At 38.4% G+C, this 18,935-nt stretch overlaps 1 protein-coding gene and 1 long non-coding RNA gene across 12 annotated transcripts in view; one reads left to right on the top strand and one right to left on the bottom strand.

The window, feature by feature from the left end:
* nrxn2b (neurexin 2b) overlaps positions 1-10,450 on the top strand; it is a 618,875-nt gene extending 608,425 nt beyond the window's left edge. For 10 of the 11 annotated variants that reach the window (XM_069519277.1, XM_069519272.1, XM_069519270.1 and 7 more), the window contains one exon: positions 7,445-10,450. In XM_069519277.1, coding sequence (XP_069375378.1) covers positions 7,445-8,337 — 893 coding nt within the window. In that variant the 3' untranslated portion in view covers positions 8,338-10,450. The remainder of the gene's footprint in view (positions 1-7,444) is intronic. The other variant, XM_069519278.1, reaches the window with a different exon arrangement.
* The window catches only part of LOC109637693 (uncharacterized), a 55,866-nt gene that overhangs the window by 23,727 nt on the left and 13,204 nt on the right, over positions 1-18,935 (bottom strand). Inside the window, exon 2 of the long non-coding RNA XR_002203288.2 lies at positions 12,570-12,644. This is a non-coding gene — a long non-coding RNA (uncharacterized lncRNA). The remainder of the gene's footprint in view (positions 1-12,569; positions 12,645-18,935) is intronic.

The following is an 18,935-nucleotide window of genomic DNA, read 5'->3' as shown; positions in this document are numbered from 1 at the left end:
CTTTACTCTACTCTATTATTACTTTACTCTACTTTAATTACTCTACTTTACTCTACTCTATTATTACTTTACTCTACTATTACTTTACTCTACTTTACTTTACTTTAATTACTCTACTTTACTCTACTATTATTACTCTACTATTACTCTACTTTAATTACTCTACTTTACTCTACTATTATTACTCTACTATTACTCTACTTTAATTACTCTACTTTACTCTACTATTATTACTCTACTATTACTCTACTTTACTTTACTCTACTTTACTCTACTCTATTATTACTTTACTCTACTTTACTTTACTTTAATTACTCTACTTTACTCTACTTTACTTTACTTTAATTACTCTACTTTAATTACTCTACTATTACTCTACTATTACTCTACTTTACTATTACTTTAATTACTCTACTTTACTCTACTTTACTTTACTTTAATTACTCTACTTTACTCTACTCTATTATTACTTTACTCTACTTTACTTTACTCTATTATTACTTTACTTTACTTTAATTACTCTACTTTACTCTACTCTACTATTATTACTCTACTTTACTTTACTCTATTATTACTTTACTCTACTTTAATTACTCTACTTTACTCTACTTTACTTTAATTACTCTACTTTACTCTACTCTACTATTATTACTCTACTATTACTTTACTCTACTTTAATTACTTTACTTTACTCTACTTTACTCTACTATTATTACTCTACTTTACTCTACTTTACTTTACTTTAATTACTCTACTTTACTCTACTTTACTTTAATTACTCTACTTTAATTACTCTACTTTACTCTACTATTACTCTACTTTACTTTACTCTACTCTATTATTACTTTACTCTACTTTAATTACTCTACTTTACTCTACTCTATTATTACTTTACTCTACTATTACTTTACTCTACTTTACTTTACTTTAATTACTCTACTTTACTCTACTCTACTATTATTACTCTACTATTACTCTACTTTAATTACTCTACTTTACTCTACTCTATTATTACTTTACTCTACTTTAATTACTCTACTTTACTCTACTATTATTACTCTACTATTACTCTACTTTACTTTAATTACTCTACTTTACTCCACTATTACTCTACTTTACTATTACTCTACTTAACTTTACTTTAATTACTCTACTTTACTCTACTTTAATTACTCTACTTTACTTTACTCTACTATTACTCTACTTTACTATTACTCTACTTTACTTTACTTTAATTACTCTACTTTACTCTACTCTACTATTATTACTCTACTATTACTTTACTCTACTTTAATTACTCTACTTTACTCTACTATTACTTTACTCTACTATTATTACTCTACTATTACTTTACTCTAGTAATTACTCTACTTTACTCTACTATTACTCTACTTTACTTTACTCTACTCTATTATTACTTTACTCTACTTTAATTACTCTACTTTACTCTACTCTATTATTACTTTACTCTACTATTACTTTACTCTACTCTATTATTACTTTACTCTACTTTAATTACTCTACTTTACTCTACTATTATTACTCTACTATTACTCTACTTTACTCTACTCTATTATTACTTTACTCTACTTTACTTTACTTTAATTACTCTACTTTACTCTACTTTACTCTACTTTACTTTAATTACTCTACTTTAATTACTCTACTTTACTCTACTATTACTCTACTATTACTCTACTTTACTATTACTCTACTTTACTCTACTTTAATTACTCTACTTTACTTTACTCTACTATTACTTTACACTCTACTATTACTTTACTCTACTTTACTCTACTTTAATTACTCTACTTTACTCTACTATTACTCTACCTTACTCTACCTTACTTTACTTTAATTACTCTACTTTACTCTATTATTACTCTACTTTACTCTATTATTACTCTACTATTACTCTACTTTACTCTACTCTACTTTACTTTAATTACTCTACTTTACTTTACTCTACTATTATTACTCTATTATTACTTTACTCTACTATTACTCTACTTTACTTTAATTACTCTACTTTACTCTACTCTACTTTACTCTACTTTACTCTACTATTACTCTACTTTACTCTATTATTACTCTACTGTACTTTACTCTACTTTACTCTATTACTACTCTACTTTACTTTACTTTAATTACTCTACTCTACTTTACTCTAGTATTACTTTACTCTACTCTACTTTACTTTACTCTATTATTACTTTACTCTACTTTACTCTACTCTACTATTATTACTCTACTTTACTTTAATTACTCTACTTTACTCTATTATTACTCTACTTTACTCTACTATTATTACTTTACTCTACTATTACTCTACTATTACTCTACTTTACTATTACTCTACTTTACTTTACTTTAATTACTCTACTTTACTCTACTTTAATTACTCTACTATTACTTTACACTACTTTAATTACTCTACTTTACTCTACTATTACTCTACTTTACTCTACTTTACTCTACCTTACTTTACTTTAATTACTCTACTTTACTCTATTATTACTCTACTATTACTTTACTCTACTATTATTACTCTATTATTACTTTACTCTACTATTACTCTACTTTACTTTAATTACTCTACTTTACTCTACTCTACTTTACTCTATTATTACTCTACTGTACTTTACTCTACTTTACTCTATTATTACTCTATTACTACTCTACTTTACTTTACTTTAATTACTCTACTCTACTTTACTTTACTCTATTATTACTTTACTCTACTTTACTCTACTTTAATTACTCTACTTTACTCTACTCTACTATTACTCTACTTTACTTTAATTACTCTACTTTACTCTATTATTACTCTACTTTACTCTACTATTATTACTTTACTCTACTATTACTCTACTTTACTTTACTCTACTATTACTCTACTTTACTCTACTATTACTTTACTCTATTATTACTCTACATTACTTATCTCTAATCTCTATTATTACTCTAATATCTCTACTATCTCTATTATTACCTCTATTCTAATATGTCTATTATTATCTCTAATGTTTTTTCAGAGACGACATAGTATCTTATGACTTTTTTATCGGGGACGACATACTAACCTATGACTTTTTTATCAGATTTGAGACGACATACTAACCTATGACTTTTTTTTTTAATCATATTTGAGACGACATACTAACCTATGACTTGTGTATCAGATTTTGGACAACATACTAACCTATGACTTTTTTTCAATCATATTTGAGACGACATACTAACCTATGACTTTTGTATCAGATTTGAGACGACATACTAACCTATGACTTTTGTATCAGATTTGAGACGACATACTAACCTATGACTTTTGTATCAGATTTTGGACAACATACTAACCTATGACTTTTTTTCAATCATATTTGAGACGACATACTAACCTATGACTTTTGTATCAGATTTGAGACGACATACTAACCTATGACTTTTGTATCAGATTTGAGACGACATACTAACCTATGACTTTTTTTCAATCATATTTGAGACGACATACTAACCTATGACTATTTTGTCAGTTTTGAGACGACATACTAACCTATGACATTTTTATCATGTTTTGGACGACATACTAACCTATGGCTTTTTTTCAATCATATTTGAGACGACATGCTAACCTATGACTTTTGTATCATATTTGAGACGACATACTAACCTATGACTTTTTTTCAATCATATTTGAGATGACATACTAACCTATGACTTTTGTATCAGATTTGAGACGACATACTAACCTATGACTTTTGTATCAGATTTTGGACAACATACTAACCTATGACTTTTTTTCAATCATATTTGAGACGACATACTAACCTATGACTTTTGTATCAGATTTGAGACGACATACTAACCTATGACTATTTTGTCAGTTTTGAGACGACATACTAACCTATGACATTTTTATCATGTTTTGGACGACATACTAACCTATGGCTTTTTTTCAATCATATTTGAGACGACATGCTAACCTATGACTTTTGTATCATATTTGAGACGACATACTAACCTATGACTTTTGTATCAGATTTGAGATACTAACCATATAATAATTACTGAAATATTGTCACACGGCCGTAACAGTAACCCTCTGACGTCCAAAGCAACTTGCCACACAAACTACAACTGAACGTTTCTCACAACCTTGCGTAAAGTCAGCCCACAGTAGCTACAGTTCAACACATCAATCTAACCACAGCTAGCAAACATTCACTCAATTTACATTCATTACACACACAAACACAGCTTCAAGAAAGCTTGAACTCTGAGACTGAGGACACTTTAAGTATTTTACAGGAGATGTGTAAATCGAAATACAATACAATATATACCTACGCTATTATTATAATGCACACAATTTTATATACATTTCTTTGAAACTGTATATATTTACATATTTGCAAAGCTTATAAGCCTCTGTCAGTAGAACAGTGAAAGCTGCTGTAGTTTTGTATGTACATATCAGAAACATCTCATTTCAATAATACCTTTTTTTTCAATGAATGATGGTATTTTCCCATTACTTTTACAATAAAATTATTTTTTGTAAATTTTTAAGTAGTGTTCCATTTCTTGGTTTAATGTATCTACTGCAGTAATATACTGTTGCTGTTTCACAGGATTTTACCGTACTTTCCACTCTTATTTTATGATTTTATTTACTCTTATGTTCAAGCAGAGACGCTTATTCAAAGTATACACTCAGCCTAAATCCAAGCAGTCTAGTAGTACGAAACCCCCAGAATTCCTATGCAGTGCTTAACGCTTCGACGACACTAGTGCAATGTTTAAAGAAGGATACATGCCCGTGCACTGGAACCACGCTGTATATATTTTCAACCAACAATATTTGCAGCCAAATCTCACGTCTGTTTTGGGTTCAAATCACAAGGTGACTCATCTAAGAGTAAGAGCTTCCATGCAAAATAGAATGATGGCACGGTCTATAAAGTGTTAAAAATACCTCACGCTCACAAATCACGTTCCCTCCTGTTTCCATCAGTGTGTGGTTCTTGGCAGCTTTTCAGCAGGTCAACATGTGTTGTTTGTGACTTGTTATTTTTCCCCTCCCAAACTAAACTCTGCAAGCCTGCCTCTGGGTGTCCACTGAACAATCACAGCTGCATACAGAAAGAAGACCGTGGGGACGGGGGAGAGCCAATCTAAGTTGTTGATTGGTTTAAACTATGGGTGCTGTAGGTCTGGGTCACACAACGGGAAATGAAAAGATGGTTCGCTCGATAACTGCCTCCGGTTTTAACATGTGGCTCACTGTGTCTGAGGGCTGAGATTCATTATCTTTCCAGTAGCCACTGCCTGCCAGTCATTTGGTTGTATGCCTCCAGGCTTTGGCTCTTGAGCACTAGGGTGCGGCAGAGTGATGCAAGGCATTTGTCTGCACGTGTACTTTTGAAGATACACCTACATATAACGTAGACTTAAAGCAGAGGAACAAAATGTTCTGATTTCTGCAACAATAAATAAGTACTCACTGCCTGCCGGTCATATTGGATGTCAACCGCATGTACTCCAATCGTGAGTGGAGGTAACTCCTCAGTAATGGGTGGGCTGCACTCGGAGCAGCGGGTATAAAGCTTGAAATTGCACTTTCAGCATCTCTGCTACGCAAACAGATGGCAAAGTAAAGATAGCAGCAGGAGCGTCTCACCCTCAGTCACGCATTCACCCCCCCCCCCTTTCTGCTCTGACTTTGACAAAACCCAAAGATTTCCTTTTTGAATGCACTACACTTGCAAATTTCTGCCTGGTGCTTTGTTCCTTAAATGTGCTCTGCTGTCCTCCCAGCCTTCAAGGTGAAACGCAGCCCTCAAACACAGGCAAAAAGAAAGAAAATATAATACAGAGAGAAACGTGAGCATTGCCATGGAAACTATATCCTTTCCAGCTCTAGGATTGAAATAACAACTTCAACTCTTCCTCAAAGTTTTCATTTCCTTTACAGCTCTGACATTTTGCTTCATTTCAAGACCTGTTTCTGTCTAGTGTGTTGTTATATGCTGATTCTTTGAGTGAAAATGTATGGTTGTATAACTGATGTGGGGGTTGCTGAGCTGATTAAAGGTCACAGGGAATTCTCACGGTCCCCAAAACATCCCCCTCCACCATCATCCCAAAAGTCCCCGACCCCACCGAGTCACACTAATTTACCTCTTCAAATGAACAAAGAGCCAGAGTCATGATTTTATGCTGGTGATGTTGGCATTTCTTTGGTCATGTGTTGCTGTTACCTTCCCTTTTTTCTCCCAGCAAGATGTGCCATGATCTAATCCCCCCTGCCATGTTTTTCTAATGTTTCCTTAACTGTGTTCCTCACACATCTAATGTAGTGTATAAACACACTGTTATGATATTCTGCCATGATCTGTTAACATATTCACAATATATTTAACCATTAACCCCAGTTGGGCTTCCAGACACTGATAGAATTCCTCCTTACAGATGACTTAATTTTACATCCAAATAATCTTTATCTAATCTGGGTGCTCATTTTACAGTGGGATACAATTAGATTACAATTTTAACTGTGCGCTAGTGGTAGTGGCTGTTTAACAACAACTCGATCACCCCGCGTTTATGTGTGGTGGTTGGGAGGGAAGTGGGCATCAGAGACTCATTTGACAAGGGTAATGTGTACAGACAGTTTGGGTTAGAAAACAGGGGCATCGCTTTCCCGCAGCCACTCCCGAGGGTTCGCACAAGACATTAAGCCAATGACAAATGAGGGTTACAAACCAACATGGGGGAAATTGGGATCCAGCCTATTCTTAAGAAATACAAACACATTGAATGATTGATCCATCTATATTTACTTTTCACCCAATAAAGAACAACAACAGAGGAGGTAAAGATGGGGGGGAATTGTTTATCACTATCCGAGAACAATCTTACACAGCTTTCTTTTTGTAATTTTTTTTTCATGCAAAAATCATGCGGCCAATTTGTTGATGTAAGTGACCTGAACCTCGTGGTTTGCTATCTTATTTAACCAATCCCAGCAGAAACATGTGAGCTTTAGTGTAGTAAGCATAGGTAAGATAGGACAGTTAGCAGTGAAGGATAGGCTGTGTAGTACAATAGATGTAAAGTTGTTGAGTGTCATTTGTAGTCTTTTATCCTGTATTAGTCATATGACATGTCAAGTTTAGGGAGTTAGGTCAGAACAGGAGCAGAGTAATAGAGTATTTTCTTACAGCTTGTATCTTACCTCACCTCAGTGTTAGTCAGAATATTCACTTTTTTAATACAACAGTCTAAACTTGTAGAACTAACCTCATGTTAAGTCTTAGTGCTGTTCTAATACTGGTGTTGCTGTATTCATTTAAACTGTTTTTCCTCTGTTGACTGGAGGTGGTCTCTTTCTCAGGTGGTCTCTGACACTCTTTTCTCTTCCATTCTCTCTTTCTTGTCCTAGGAGGTGAATTAGTGTTGCCGATAATAACGGTGGACTCCCTAGACCCCCCGTCCATCGCCACCCACTACCCAGTAATCCCCCCGCCCCCTACCACCTACCGCCCTTTCCTCACCCTGCTCGAAACCACCAAAGAGTCCCTCCCCTTGCCCAATGGCCGGCCCCCGTGCCCCCTGGACCAGGAGGACTGCGAGGAGACCATCGAAGTGTCTGCCTACGGCTCGGGGGAGATGACCGAGTCGGACGACGAGGACTATTACAAAAACTCCCCCCTGGTCACCGACAGGACTGTGCTCCCTCCTCCCCCGGCCGCCGAGGGCGGCGTCCAGAACCCTCGCGACCGCCATTTCTCCCGCATTCCCAACTCACACCGCCCACCTCTCTCCTCCACCCCCACGGCCAACCCCGACCAGCTCAGCCCACGCATCAAGCCGGCCGCTGGCGGCAGCAGTAGTAGCAACAACAACATCCCCGCTGGGAAAATGAACACCCGGGACCAAGTGCTGCTGCCGCCAGCCCACCCATCATCAGACCCGGGCCACCGTAGAGTCCCTGGAATAACCTACCCCCCAAATTTCCCCCATGTTCCCACTCCAGATCCCACGTCTCCTGAGAGAGGGCTCCCAGGCGCTGTGGAGGTGCAGCAGTCCAGCAGCACCACAGGGATGGTGGTAGGCATCGTGGCCGCCGCCGCGCTCTGCATCCTCATCCTGCTCTACGCCATGTACAAGTACCGCAACCGCGACGAGGGCTCCTACCAAGTGGACCAGAGCCGCAACTACATCAGTAACTCAGCCACGCAGAGCAACGGCGCCCTGGTGAAGGAGAAACAGCCCAGCACTGCCAAGACGGTCACCAAGAACAAGAAAAACAAAGACAAAGAGTACTACGTCTGAGGGAGCGCTGACCTGACACACAGAGACAGACGGCAGACGCACTTAGAGAAGGAAAGAGACAATTGAGAGAAAGAGAGAGAGAAGGAAGGAGACAGGCAGTATAAAAGGAGAGAGAACATAACACAGGGCGATTCCTTATTAACTCAGTATTGTCAGGTGACCCTTCATGGTTCCAATTCCAGTCTAATCAGAGGGAGCCAAAAAAAAAAAAAGGCCAAGGTCATGGTTGTGGTCAGTACTTTCAGATTCTGTAGACTTCTTATAAACTGTTGACCGTGGTGTGTTTTAGGGAAGGCAATCACACCTCAGATCTCCATACTGTGCCAACGTCCTTGTACCAAATGCCAATAAAACAGTGATTTATGGATTAGTATGTGACAGGTTATTTAATATCTCGAGTACTGTAGGAAAGCACCATCGTCAGTATTTGTGTCAGGGTCTGTTCTTAATTCTGAGGCCAGCTTGCGGTGAAGCCTTCACCTGAGACGGTATCAACTTCATATTTTCAAACTAGGCTTGGGTTAGCAACATGACGTCCCTCTGCAAAATCAAAATACTGCCAAATCCAGCTCCCCCACCAGATGTCTCTCTCTCTTCCTCTCATTTGCTCGTGCACTCTGTTTCTCTCCTTGTCTACGGCGTTAATGCAGCTGATGCGACGTAAACTCTGCCGTGTTTCAAGCATGTAGTATTCATTTACGAAAAAGAGATAAAAACTGTTTTTCTTTCTGTGGAGTTTAAAAAAACAAAAAATATGACAATGATTGATGATCATAACAATGTTAAACGTAGCAACTATGTGAGATACCACCGCTCCAACCTAACGGATGCTAACTTGTACGTTTAGCCGCCAAAAACTTGTTGAGGCCAAAACCCCTTGGTCGTCTTTTCCAGCAGATCTGTGTCATATGTTTCTGGGGCTCCGAGGTGCCCCCTAGCGGGCCAGCAGACAAACTGTCACGTCCTTGCAGTTACTAAACAACGGAAAACAGAAAAAACCTCCAGCAAACAAGATGAACTATGTTCTATAAAATTATAAATATATGTATAGACGTTGCAGAAACCTATGGACCTAAATCGTGAGCCAGTGGAAAAGGGAGAGTTCGCTGATATTGCGCAGCGAAGGTGGACTTTAGGATTTTAGACGTCGGAACAGTCTCACTACCCAAGTCCTCTGCTTCCCCCTGACCTCACCCTTTCATGAACAGGAACAGGATGACTGATGAAATGCCTTGCTGCAAGACTCGGTCACTTACGTTTGCACTGTTCTTTTTTATTTGGTTCTTTTCTCTGGAGAAATGAGACACGTTTTAGGGAAATTGTGAGTTTATTCTTGCTGGAGTTCCACTGTGGAGAGAGAAACCTTGCAGCTGAAAAAAGCAACTGTCCCTCTCTGGCCTGACTGGACTGATGGCAGCCAAAAGGCAACGCAAACTTTGTGGGAAGAACACACAAATGAAAAGGGTGAACGGCAGTTCCCTGGAAGACGTACAACATGAACTCTAGTATTCCAATTTTCTCAACTCTATTAAAAAAAGAAAACTGTACCATGAAAAGAAAAGAAAAATCCAGAAAAAACTTTGTGAAATGTCTAAATATTTGACTCTCATTCCATTACTAAGAGAAATGTGTTTTCCCTCCTATCATTCCTGTTTGGAGAAAAAAATGTCTATGATTCTGGGAAACCCTAAATTCCTATGTATTTTCTTTCGGTAATTGAGCAAATGAAACCACACGTTCTCCTTTTAATTCGTCTGTCATCCACAATCTGTTTTTTATCCTCCATCTTTAACTTTTTGTCTGTACGGCAGATCGTGTGTCCTCGTACCCTGTAGAAAACGCAGGTTTGACCCATCGTCTGTCTTCTTTTTTTAAAATTTGTTTTGTATCTATTTCTGTCTATGTGGCTTGAGACAAGATGGCCACCATTTCATATGACAGGCTCCATCGATTCACTGTCCTGCCACGTCTGGTTTCACTCCTTCTCCATTCTAACCTTACTCCTCCCAGTATCTTCCTGTTCTTTCTAAATGTTATTGTAAAGTGTTCCAGTGAGATGACTCTAAATATGTGTACATTAACAGAGGGAATACACTTGGTTATATACTTCTTACTCCCTGTGTTGCGTGGTCTCTTTATCATCTCCTTTCAGTCTAACTTGATTTGATCCCTGATGCAGATGGTTCCACTTACATCAGATTCATATTCTAGTCAAATGCTTTACATGCTGCTGTATTTCATCATTCCACAGTGGCACTGCTTCAGCAACCTACAAATGATAGTCACCTTCCCTTAATGGTAGAGTATTACATTATCGTGCTTGGACTGAAAGAGTGTGCATACACTGTCAGAAATACAATCTTCAGTGAAGGACAATTTATTCTTCTTAACTATATATCATTGGCTTTCTGTTTTCACCAGATATCCTTTGCATCTTTCCTCCTCCTTCAAACTGTTGAGAGTGAAGGGAGCTGCACAGAGGAAGAGACTTTAGGCAAAGAGACTGCACGAGATGGAATGGGCAGGTGCAAGTCAGTGTTCTGAACACTAGGGGTCGGACGATTAATATCAATTACTTTTAAAATGCACAACTTTGGCTCCGATGCAGCCGCCTCCCTCTGTCTATATACACCACACTGTGGTCTCGAGCAATGTCCCACCCGCAGCACTATCTGGTTTGTTACCCGTCACGCCCATCAACGAGAAGGGCCACTGAAGTTCCACAGTAGTTCCACATATTTCTTTCAGACTGGAGCAACTTTGGTCACAGAGCTGAGCTGTGTTTTCAAAAGGTAACGGCCTTGGCCACAATGGCTGCTATAAGGCCACTGTTCTGCAGAGGAGCTGCTACTGCCAGCGATGTGTTAACATAAAATTTGCCTTGAAAATGGCCATAAATATTACATTTGATCACATTTGGTTTTCATCCTCAACAAGTGGTCCGAAATGGGAAGCTTATGGTACGGTATGTCATTTAAAGGTCCAGTGTGTAAGATTTAGGTGAAAGGGAACTATTGGCAGAAATTTAATGTAGAATAATCCTCATGATGTTTTCACTAGTTCATTTCATCTAAGTTTTCTTTACCCCAGAAAAGACCCTTTATATTTAAATACTTATTTACATCGAGGGGGTCTTCTCTACGGAGGCTGCCATATTTTTTTACATTAACATTTTTCATGTTTGGAAGGGGAGGCTGAGGTGAGGGGTGTTCAGCTGCAACATGCAATTTCATAACGAGATATCACAATATTCTACACACTGTACCTTTAAAAACTTTAACAACCAGATTTTTTTATTTTTTTATTTTTACTGCAAATGTATATTGTTTTTAAATATCGGTTATCGGTAGCCTACTAATAATTGGTATCACCTTCGGCCCTGGAAAAACCATATCAGTCAACCCCTACTGAACATTGCAGGAACTTAGTGATTGTAGTCTGGTCTATAATTTGTACCAAAGATGTTGTATGTGACCACACTAGAGATGTCGCGATTAACCGATTTTACGATATCCATGATTTCATAAATATAAGAATTGTAAAAACTATGATATCTAACTATGTTCACCTATACTGAGAGGTAATAGTATACTAAGGACATTAAGAATGTGGCAAGAACCAGGACAACCAGTCAACACTTCACTCCCAAAACCGAACAATTTCCTTCACAGTCAAAGTCCTCTACAGATAAACTGCTTATGATGACAGGAAACACAAATTCAGTGACCGACCTTCCACAGTAAAGCAACTAAATAAAATAGCTTACATAAATTCCTCTTAAATATCCAAACGTCACACTATTTCCTCTGACAATAATCTTGGCACCAACATTTCATATCGTGACATCCTTAGACCACACTAACATATTTCATATATTTTTTAGATTCAGTTTGACTTACACTTCCTGAAGATATTGGATATTATCTAACTGCACGCTGAATTCACTGCATAGTTCTTTCAGTCCAGAGTTTTTTTGCAAATCAGAATAACTTTAGAGGAGTCAGTTTTTCAAAATAAAAAGTAAAAATTACATGATTTTTTGTGTTATTCACTATGGAAATATACTTCATGTTGATAAGAAAGGGGTAGGGGGAGGCGATCATAGTCCTCTCAATTTTGTCTGAGGTCGGCCTACACTGTCTTTTTAAAACTGTCACTCTTTAATATGCTTTATCCAGTGAAACAAAGTCAGAGCTTATTAGTGGTACAGAGAATGTTTTGCCATCACTCACCCCAACAGAGAGGTCTGGATCATCTCAGGACTGCACATCCGGAACTGGCAGGTGTCATCTGTATTTGTGGTGACACTGAAGAAAAAAAAACGAAAAACGGTCAATACTGATTTGCGGCCACGCAGTTTCTTGTAACTTGTGATCACATCTGTAGGCAGAACTACTGGTTTTTGAACAAAATCATTTTATGACAATACATATACATGTATGTATGTGTATATATATATATATATATATATATATATAGTGAGGCATAAAAATTCAATAATAAAGTAAAGCAAGAAAAAAGTCATTGTATAAAAAGGCATGAAATGTCACAGGTATAAAAGGTATAAGGTATAAAATAGCCATTAAAGTAGACAAATGAAAATGTCATCAAATAATGAGGTATAAAATAAATAGAGTAGTAAGGCATCAAAAACCATCACAGTTTAGAGGCCTTAAAAATGTCATTGCAAGTAATACATTAAAACTTCATAATATAGCAAGACATAGATGTTATAATATAGTAAGGCCTTTAAAATGTCATGGGATAATAACAAATTAAAAACATAAATACTAGAGGAGGTCCAACAAATATCAGTGTAAAGTGAGGCAAAAAGGGCCACAAAAGTCTTACTGTAGTAACACATAAAAACGGTGTAAAGGAGGTGAAATGTCTGTCACCTCTTTTTCTAATAATATTTAAAATCAGTATTGAGGGCCATAATGACAAAGTCGCCAACTTTGCCTTTAATTTAGGTCTACAGTCGAATCTTGTGAAACTTGACATGCACACGGTGAGTGAGGTGAAAATTCTGTGTCACCTCTCAAGGATTTAAAAAATAATATTTAGGAGCAGGTGTTGCCACAGTGTATGACTTGCACTATACATATACAAATTGAACTAAATTGGCTGCCAACTATTTTGATTATCAAAAATAATCAATTAAATCGACTACTTGTTGCAGGCATAATCACTACATCCCTGCAATACACGCCAGGGGGATAACAACCGTGGTGAAGACATGCTAATGATCCAAACTTTAGAGAGCAATCATACAAATGAAGAACAGTATCAAACCCCTCTCCAATCAGGAACAGCATGCAGCCACTGAGACTTAACTTCTCTCTAAGACAGTTTTTTGAAAGACAGTGATAAGTGCTCAAATGTTGTAGCGGTGATTTATTCATTCTATTAAAGATTCAAGTCTGATAATATTTTAAGGGGCTATGACATTCCCTAAACTTTATTTGACCATGTATATTTTGAGCTACACAAATCACAGTATCTAGGGCTACTGTCAGTGCTTGATAAATTAAATTTACATTCAATTAATACATGAGCCTTTTACTCTAATACGTTTAAAATTGTTCCTTATGGTCTGGTTCTCTCTGCAGTCGCGATAAGTGTAGGCCACAATTTGAGAATTTACGAGAGTCACACATCTGACTGAACACGGCTATATCATTTTCTGTCCACTTGTTTTCTATTGGACCGGAAAAAGGATGTGGTGAAAAATTGGGAAGTTGTGTGACAGGTGTAATGGGGAGCAATATTATTTCATTTTACCTCTTTTGCCTGAAATTAGCACCTGACCACACAATTCTAATGCTTCATACAGGATGAATCTGTGGAGGCAGAGGCTGCTGGGAGCTGAAGTAACCAGCACATCAGTTTAACATGGTCGTCTGTAATGCAAGCAGAGTGTAGCCATTGGGCCATTTCCTGCATCACAATACTAGTTCTCTTCAAACGCTGGTGGGCCATGGTACATCTATAATCCCTCCACAAATTACAGGTGTAAAATAATAGTCATGTTAGTTTAAATGGTATCACTGTACGGAGCAATTGGAGAGGTCATGCATAACCTGCATGTGCACTGACCCTAATCAGGCACGCTTGTGTTTTTAGATTCTAATAACGCCATTTTAAAATGATGTCTTCATGTAGTAATCTAAATAAACTATATGATATAATTTTCTGATTCCCTGCCGTATGATCAGAAATTATATTTCGATCTATATAAGCTTTTGATCGTGTCTATAGTCTAATAAGGTGCAGAGAGATTTTTGAACTTTGAATCACATTATTTTCTGACTTCATGGTGTCACTTTTAAGCTTTAGATTGACTATCTAGCCTTATCATTTGTGGAAATTCTCTTTAAACGTGTATTCCCACCAAATTTAGAGAAAATCTGTCACTGCATTGTTGAGTTATTTAGTATATCCACACACTCATATGACAACTATCCCAGGTACAGTATGTGTACCTGCTGCTCTTCTGTTGGCATAGCTGTGTATCTTGGTACATTACTTGTCCGCTGTGCATCACCCAGCACACGAAATACATCATGACAAACTAGACATAAAGTGATCTGCACCTTGTTGAGATTATTCAACTCCCTAAATGCAATTGATCAATTGTACACAACGCACAAAAGTACAAGCAATCCTGAAGTAAATGAATTACCAACACTGCCTGTGTTTGAGTCCACACCTCTCACGTGCTGCAGTTTGCATCTTGGCTGACAAAAGCTGCCACTTGCGCACTTGGAGCAGCTCTCGCTCCCTTAACTGTCGGGCCCTGATCAGATCCAGCCTGCTCATTTGAAAAGAGTCTCTTTAATTTAACAAACACGTGCTTGTGGAGCAGCTAGTCTCAGGCTGGATGTTTGTTGACTATGAATGATGAGTGAAAATGCAGCAGTGAGAATAGCTACAGATGCAAGTGGGAGGCCCATCACATCACATGTAATACAACTGGCTTTAAAAGAGGAAGAGATCTAGCAGAAGCTGCAGAGGAGGCAGCAGTAGAGACAAGTGTTGCCCTTAACCTCTGGTTTTCACAATGAGGCACATGTCACAGACAAAGGCCACAGTCTACGCAGTTTTACAGCTGAGAGTACAAATGGAAATGTCACAGTCACGACAAAATACAAAAGTTGATTTGAGTAAATTCCATTAGCCATAACGTTCATTTCTTTCGCAATGTGGCTGAATTCTTACTATTCCAGAGATTTAAACCAGATCCATATAAAAATGTAAATACCAAAAATTTAATCTGAGTGGGTAGATTACTAAAGTACAAAGGTGAAGCCAAATCAGCCTGATCGCCAGCTGATGGCTGAATATAGTATATAGTTAATTCACTCTGCCACCTCCATGTTAGTGAAATTGGACAAGGGCCAAGCCAAAATGTCAAAGAATGGATTAAATACATTTTTCTGAAATATGGTTTCTGACATTTTTTGTAGTTCTTATCATATTGATGCGTGTTAAAATGTTATTTCCCAGTAGGTCTGGTTTTAATTAGTTGAGGCTGTAAAAATGTCGATAAAACGTCATGATTTATTCAGTAAATAAAATCACTGTCCTTGAGACCAAGTGAACGATTCCAAATCTGGAGACATATCCACTTTTTTAGATTTACTGAGGGATCCTGTTCATGTGAATGGAACAGACAGATGAACAAGGCATAACGATAATGGAGGAGAGCTTTGGTGCAGTTAACTTATATGGAGAGTAATGTGCTCAAAAAGCAACAGGTAGACTATATATATTGATATATAGATATATCAATATATAATCGAACCACCAACGGTCCTTCTAGGTTACAACCCGCTCTACCTCCTGAGATAAAAATATATTGGGTCATCAGTGATGGTTCAGTTTAACCAGGTAAGAAATAATGAGACGCTGTGTTGGCACAAAAAGCTGACACGGTTGTGTTGTTGTTCGATCAGTGAGATGTAGAAAACTGTTATATATATATATATATGATGAACACTGCTACACAAAACAATCCCTAATTCCAAATCCAAACATTAACCTCAGGGTGGGAGTCAATATCCATTAGTCAATCATCATCTTAAACTACTCTCACAAAAATTATAGACATTGTTCAAAGCCTGTTTGTTCTGTCACCTCTCACTGTGGTAAATTTGACTGGTGCTTGAGTTTTGTATCCCAGAGGATAAAAAAAGAAGAATTCCTCTGTAATCAAATTTAAAACAGTGACTCAAAAGACAGCGCTCCCTCCCCAGGGATTAAATCAGCACAAACACACAAAGACAGCATCCAATTGAAACCCCTGTTTATGAATCTGGAACAGGGGTGAGTAAAGGTAAGGAAGGAAGGAAGAACAAGACTTCTCTGCTCCAATTTGTGTGGTGTTTCCTTCCTATTTCATCATCCAATCTGCTATCCGACTGTGAGATGTACCCTGTGGCCGCTTTTCCCCATTTACCCTCCAATCTGTAAAATATGACGTGCACACATGCATGGATCACACTACAATAAGACATTGCAAATATTTCCAGACTAAACTCGTTGTCCTCCTTGCTGTCAACGTTCGTCCTACAGCGAGGGCTTTGTTTCTGCCCCGCTCTGCTCGACATTCATCAAATTAATGAAGTAAAAAGCCAAAAACAAAGCTGTGGCATCATTTCCCCACTGGCACAAAGCTTTCTTGTAAACATGCCTGAGAACTTAGTGATCATAAGAGATGTGACGTCACTGCATAGACAATCAACAATGACACCATCTCATCAGCCGCCCCTGCTGTGCAAATTATCAGCCCTGTGCTTGAGTGTGTATTTGTGCACGTGTGGGTGCATGTGAGCATCAGAAAAAGCAGGGCAGCTTCAGACTTGAATTGTTTATTTGCCTCTTTGAGTAAAAGCTCAAATGGGCTGTGAGATGCCTGTGTTGTCGCGTCTTTAACCCTGTGTGTGATCATGCCGCCCCCAGGCAGAGTTTAGGACAGAGGGGGGGCCCGTACAGGAGCAGACTTTGTTCGAAGCCTCCAAAGAGAAACACAGGTATACAGACATTATGGGTCTCAAGAGTTTTGGACCCACACACCTGCAGACAGCAGAGTGAACTGTGGGAGTTCAGAGATGATGCCGGTTTGACTTTTGAGAATCAGACTTTCAAGGCTGTGGTGTTTTTGACAACTAGGGAGCATGGACTTACAAACACCTTTGAAGACACAACAACAGGCACAGCTTAAAGAATCTACCACAAGGAATTCAAAGCTGTTGCACTAACACAATAAAAAGGAGGGTTCTATCTTTAAACCTGTGGTTCACAGACAACTCCCTGCTCTGAGGAGCCATTATGCAGCATCCCAGTTTCAAGTTTTCATGCAGTTGAATACTATAATTGACCTATTGCCTGCGCTCAGTAAAGTAAGCCAGTACTGTTACATTATGTTGCTATAGAAATGGAAGACGCTAGGGAGCAAAGCCTGTCAAGCAGACGATCATGACACCAGAGCATCTGAGAAGTGGCGTGTGAAAGTATTTTGGGTTTCGGTATCGTTCTAAGGACACTTTGGCATGTGGACGACCCACCCTAACTTCCAAACTACAGCTGTCCCAAAAACAAGTCGCATTCCTCCATTCGCACACAAATTCATACAGTACTTCAATACACAGCACATTTTATATCACACACCATTCATATACTGTTGGCACAGCTCTCAGGGGCAGATATTTTAGAATGCAGACTGGAGGAGCCAGGGATCGAGCCACTGATCCTCTGGTTAGTGGACAACCCTCTCTACCGCCTGTGACTACTTTATTTTCTTATCTCTTACGGACTGGACACGATATCCTCTAAACATCTGCTGTATTTGCATAATGTAGTTGCACTATGTATCATATTTTAATTCATTCATAACAGGGTGTGTGTTGTGAGTAAATGTTTACATCCTCATCTGAGTAGATCACCCAGGAGGCCTCTCCACCATATGCAGGACAATCAGCATCAGTAGCCTCTCCAGGGTTGAGCGTTAGATCAGCACTTCTTGTCAAGACGTTCAGTAGGCTGGAGCTGGGGTTTTGTCAGATGACACTCGCACTGATCTGGGATCTGCTCCACCACCGGGGGGTCTCTCTATGGTGCTACACTTGGCAAAAGCGCCCTTCTTGCCTCCACGTCTCTTTCTACAAATCTGTCTCTTCTTTCTCTCTGGTTTTCCTCTCTTTTCTTCCCTCTCGCTCTCTCCTCACAAGATGCTTCATGGTGTATAGACTAATTGACAGCACCTCTTGGGCATGACATAAATAGAGCCTCAATTTACAAGTCAAATATGTATAAGGAGCAGTGCATTAATGGAAGGGAGCCAGGCAGAGCTGCGAATGCAGCAGGAAGGGAATGACAAGGATAAGGGGTTGGGAGGGGGGGTGATGGAAAAAAATAAAATAAACAGGCTACAAGATGGTGAGCTGGGATGAAAATGGGGCACAGAGGGATCACAGGAAAAGTAAGGGAAGCCTTATAAAGTGATAACGTGTGTGTGTGTGTGTGTGTGTGTGTGTGTGTGTGTGAGTCTGTGAGTCTGTTCCAGAATGTAAGCGCCTGTGTGGCTGCTCACAGAA

Source organism: Paralichthys olivaceus, chromosome 22 (genome assembly GCF_024713975.1).
Source record: "Paralichthys olivaceus isolate ysfri-2021 chromosome 22, ASM2471397v2, whole genome shotgun sequence".
NCBI lineage: Eukaryota > Metazoa > Chordata > Actinopteri > Pleuronectiformes > Paralichthyidae > Paralichthys > Paralichthys olivaceus.
The sequence above is the reverse complement of the archived record's forward strand: the minus strand, read 5'-3'. Positions and strand labels throughout refer to the sequence as shown.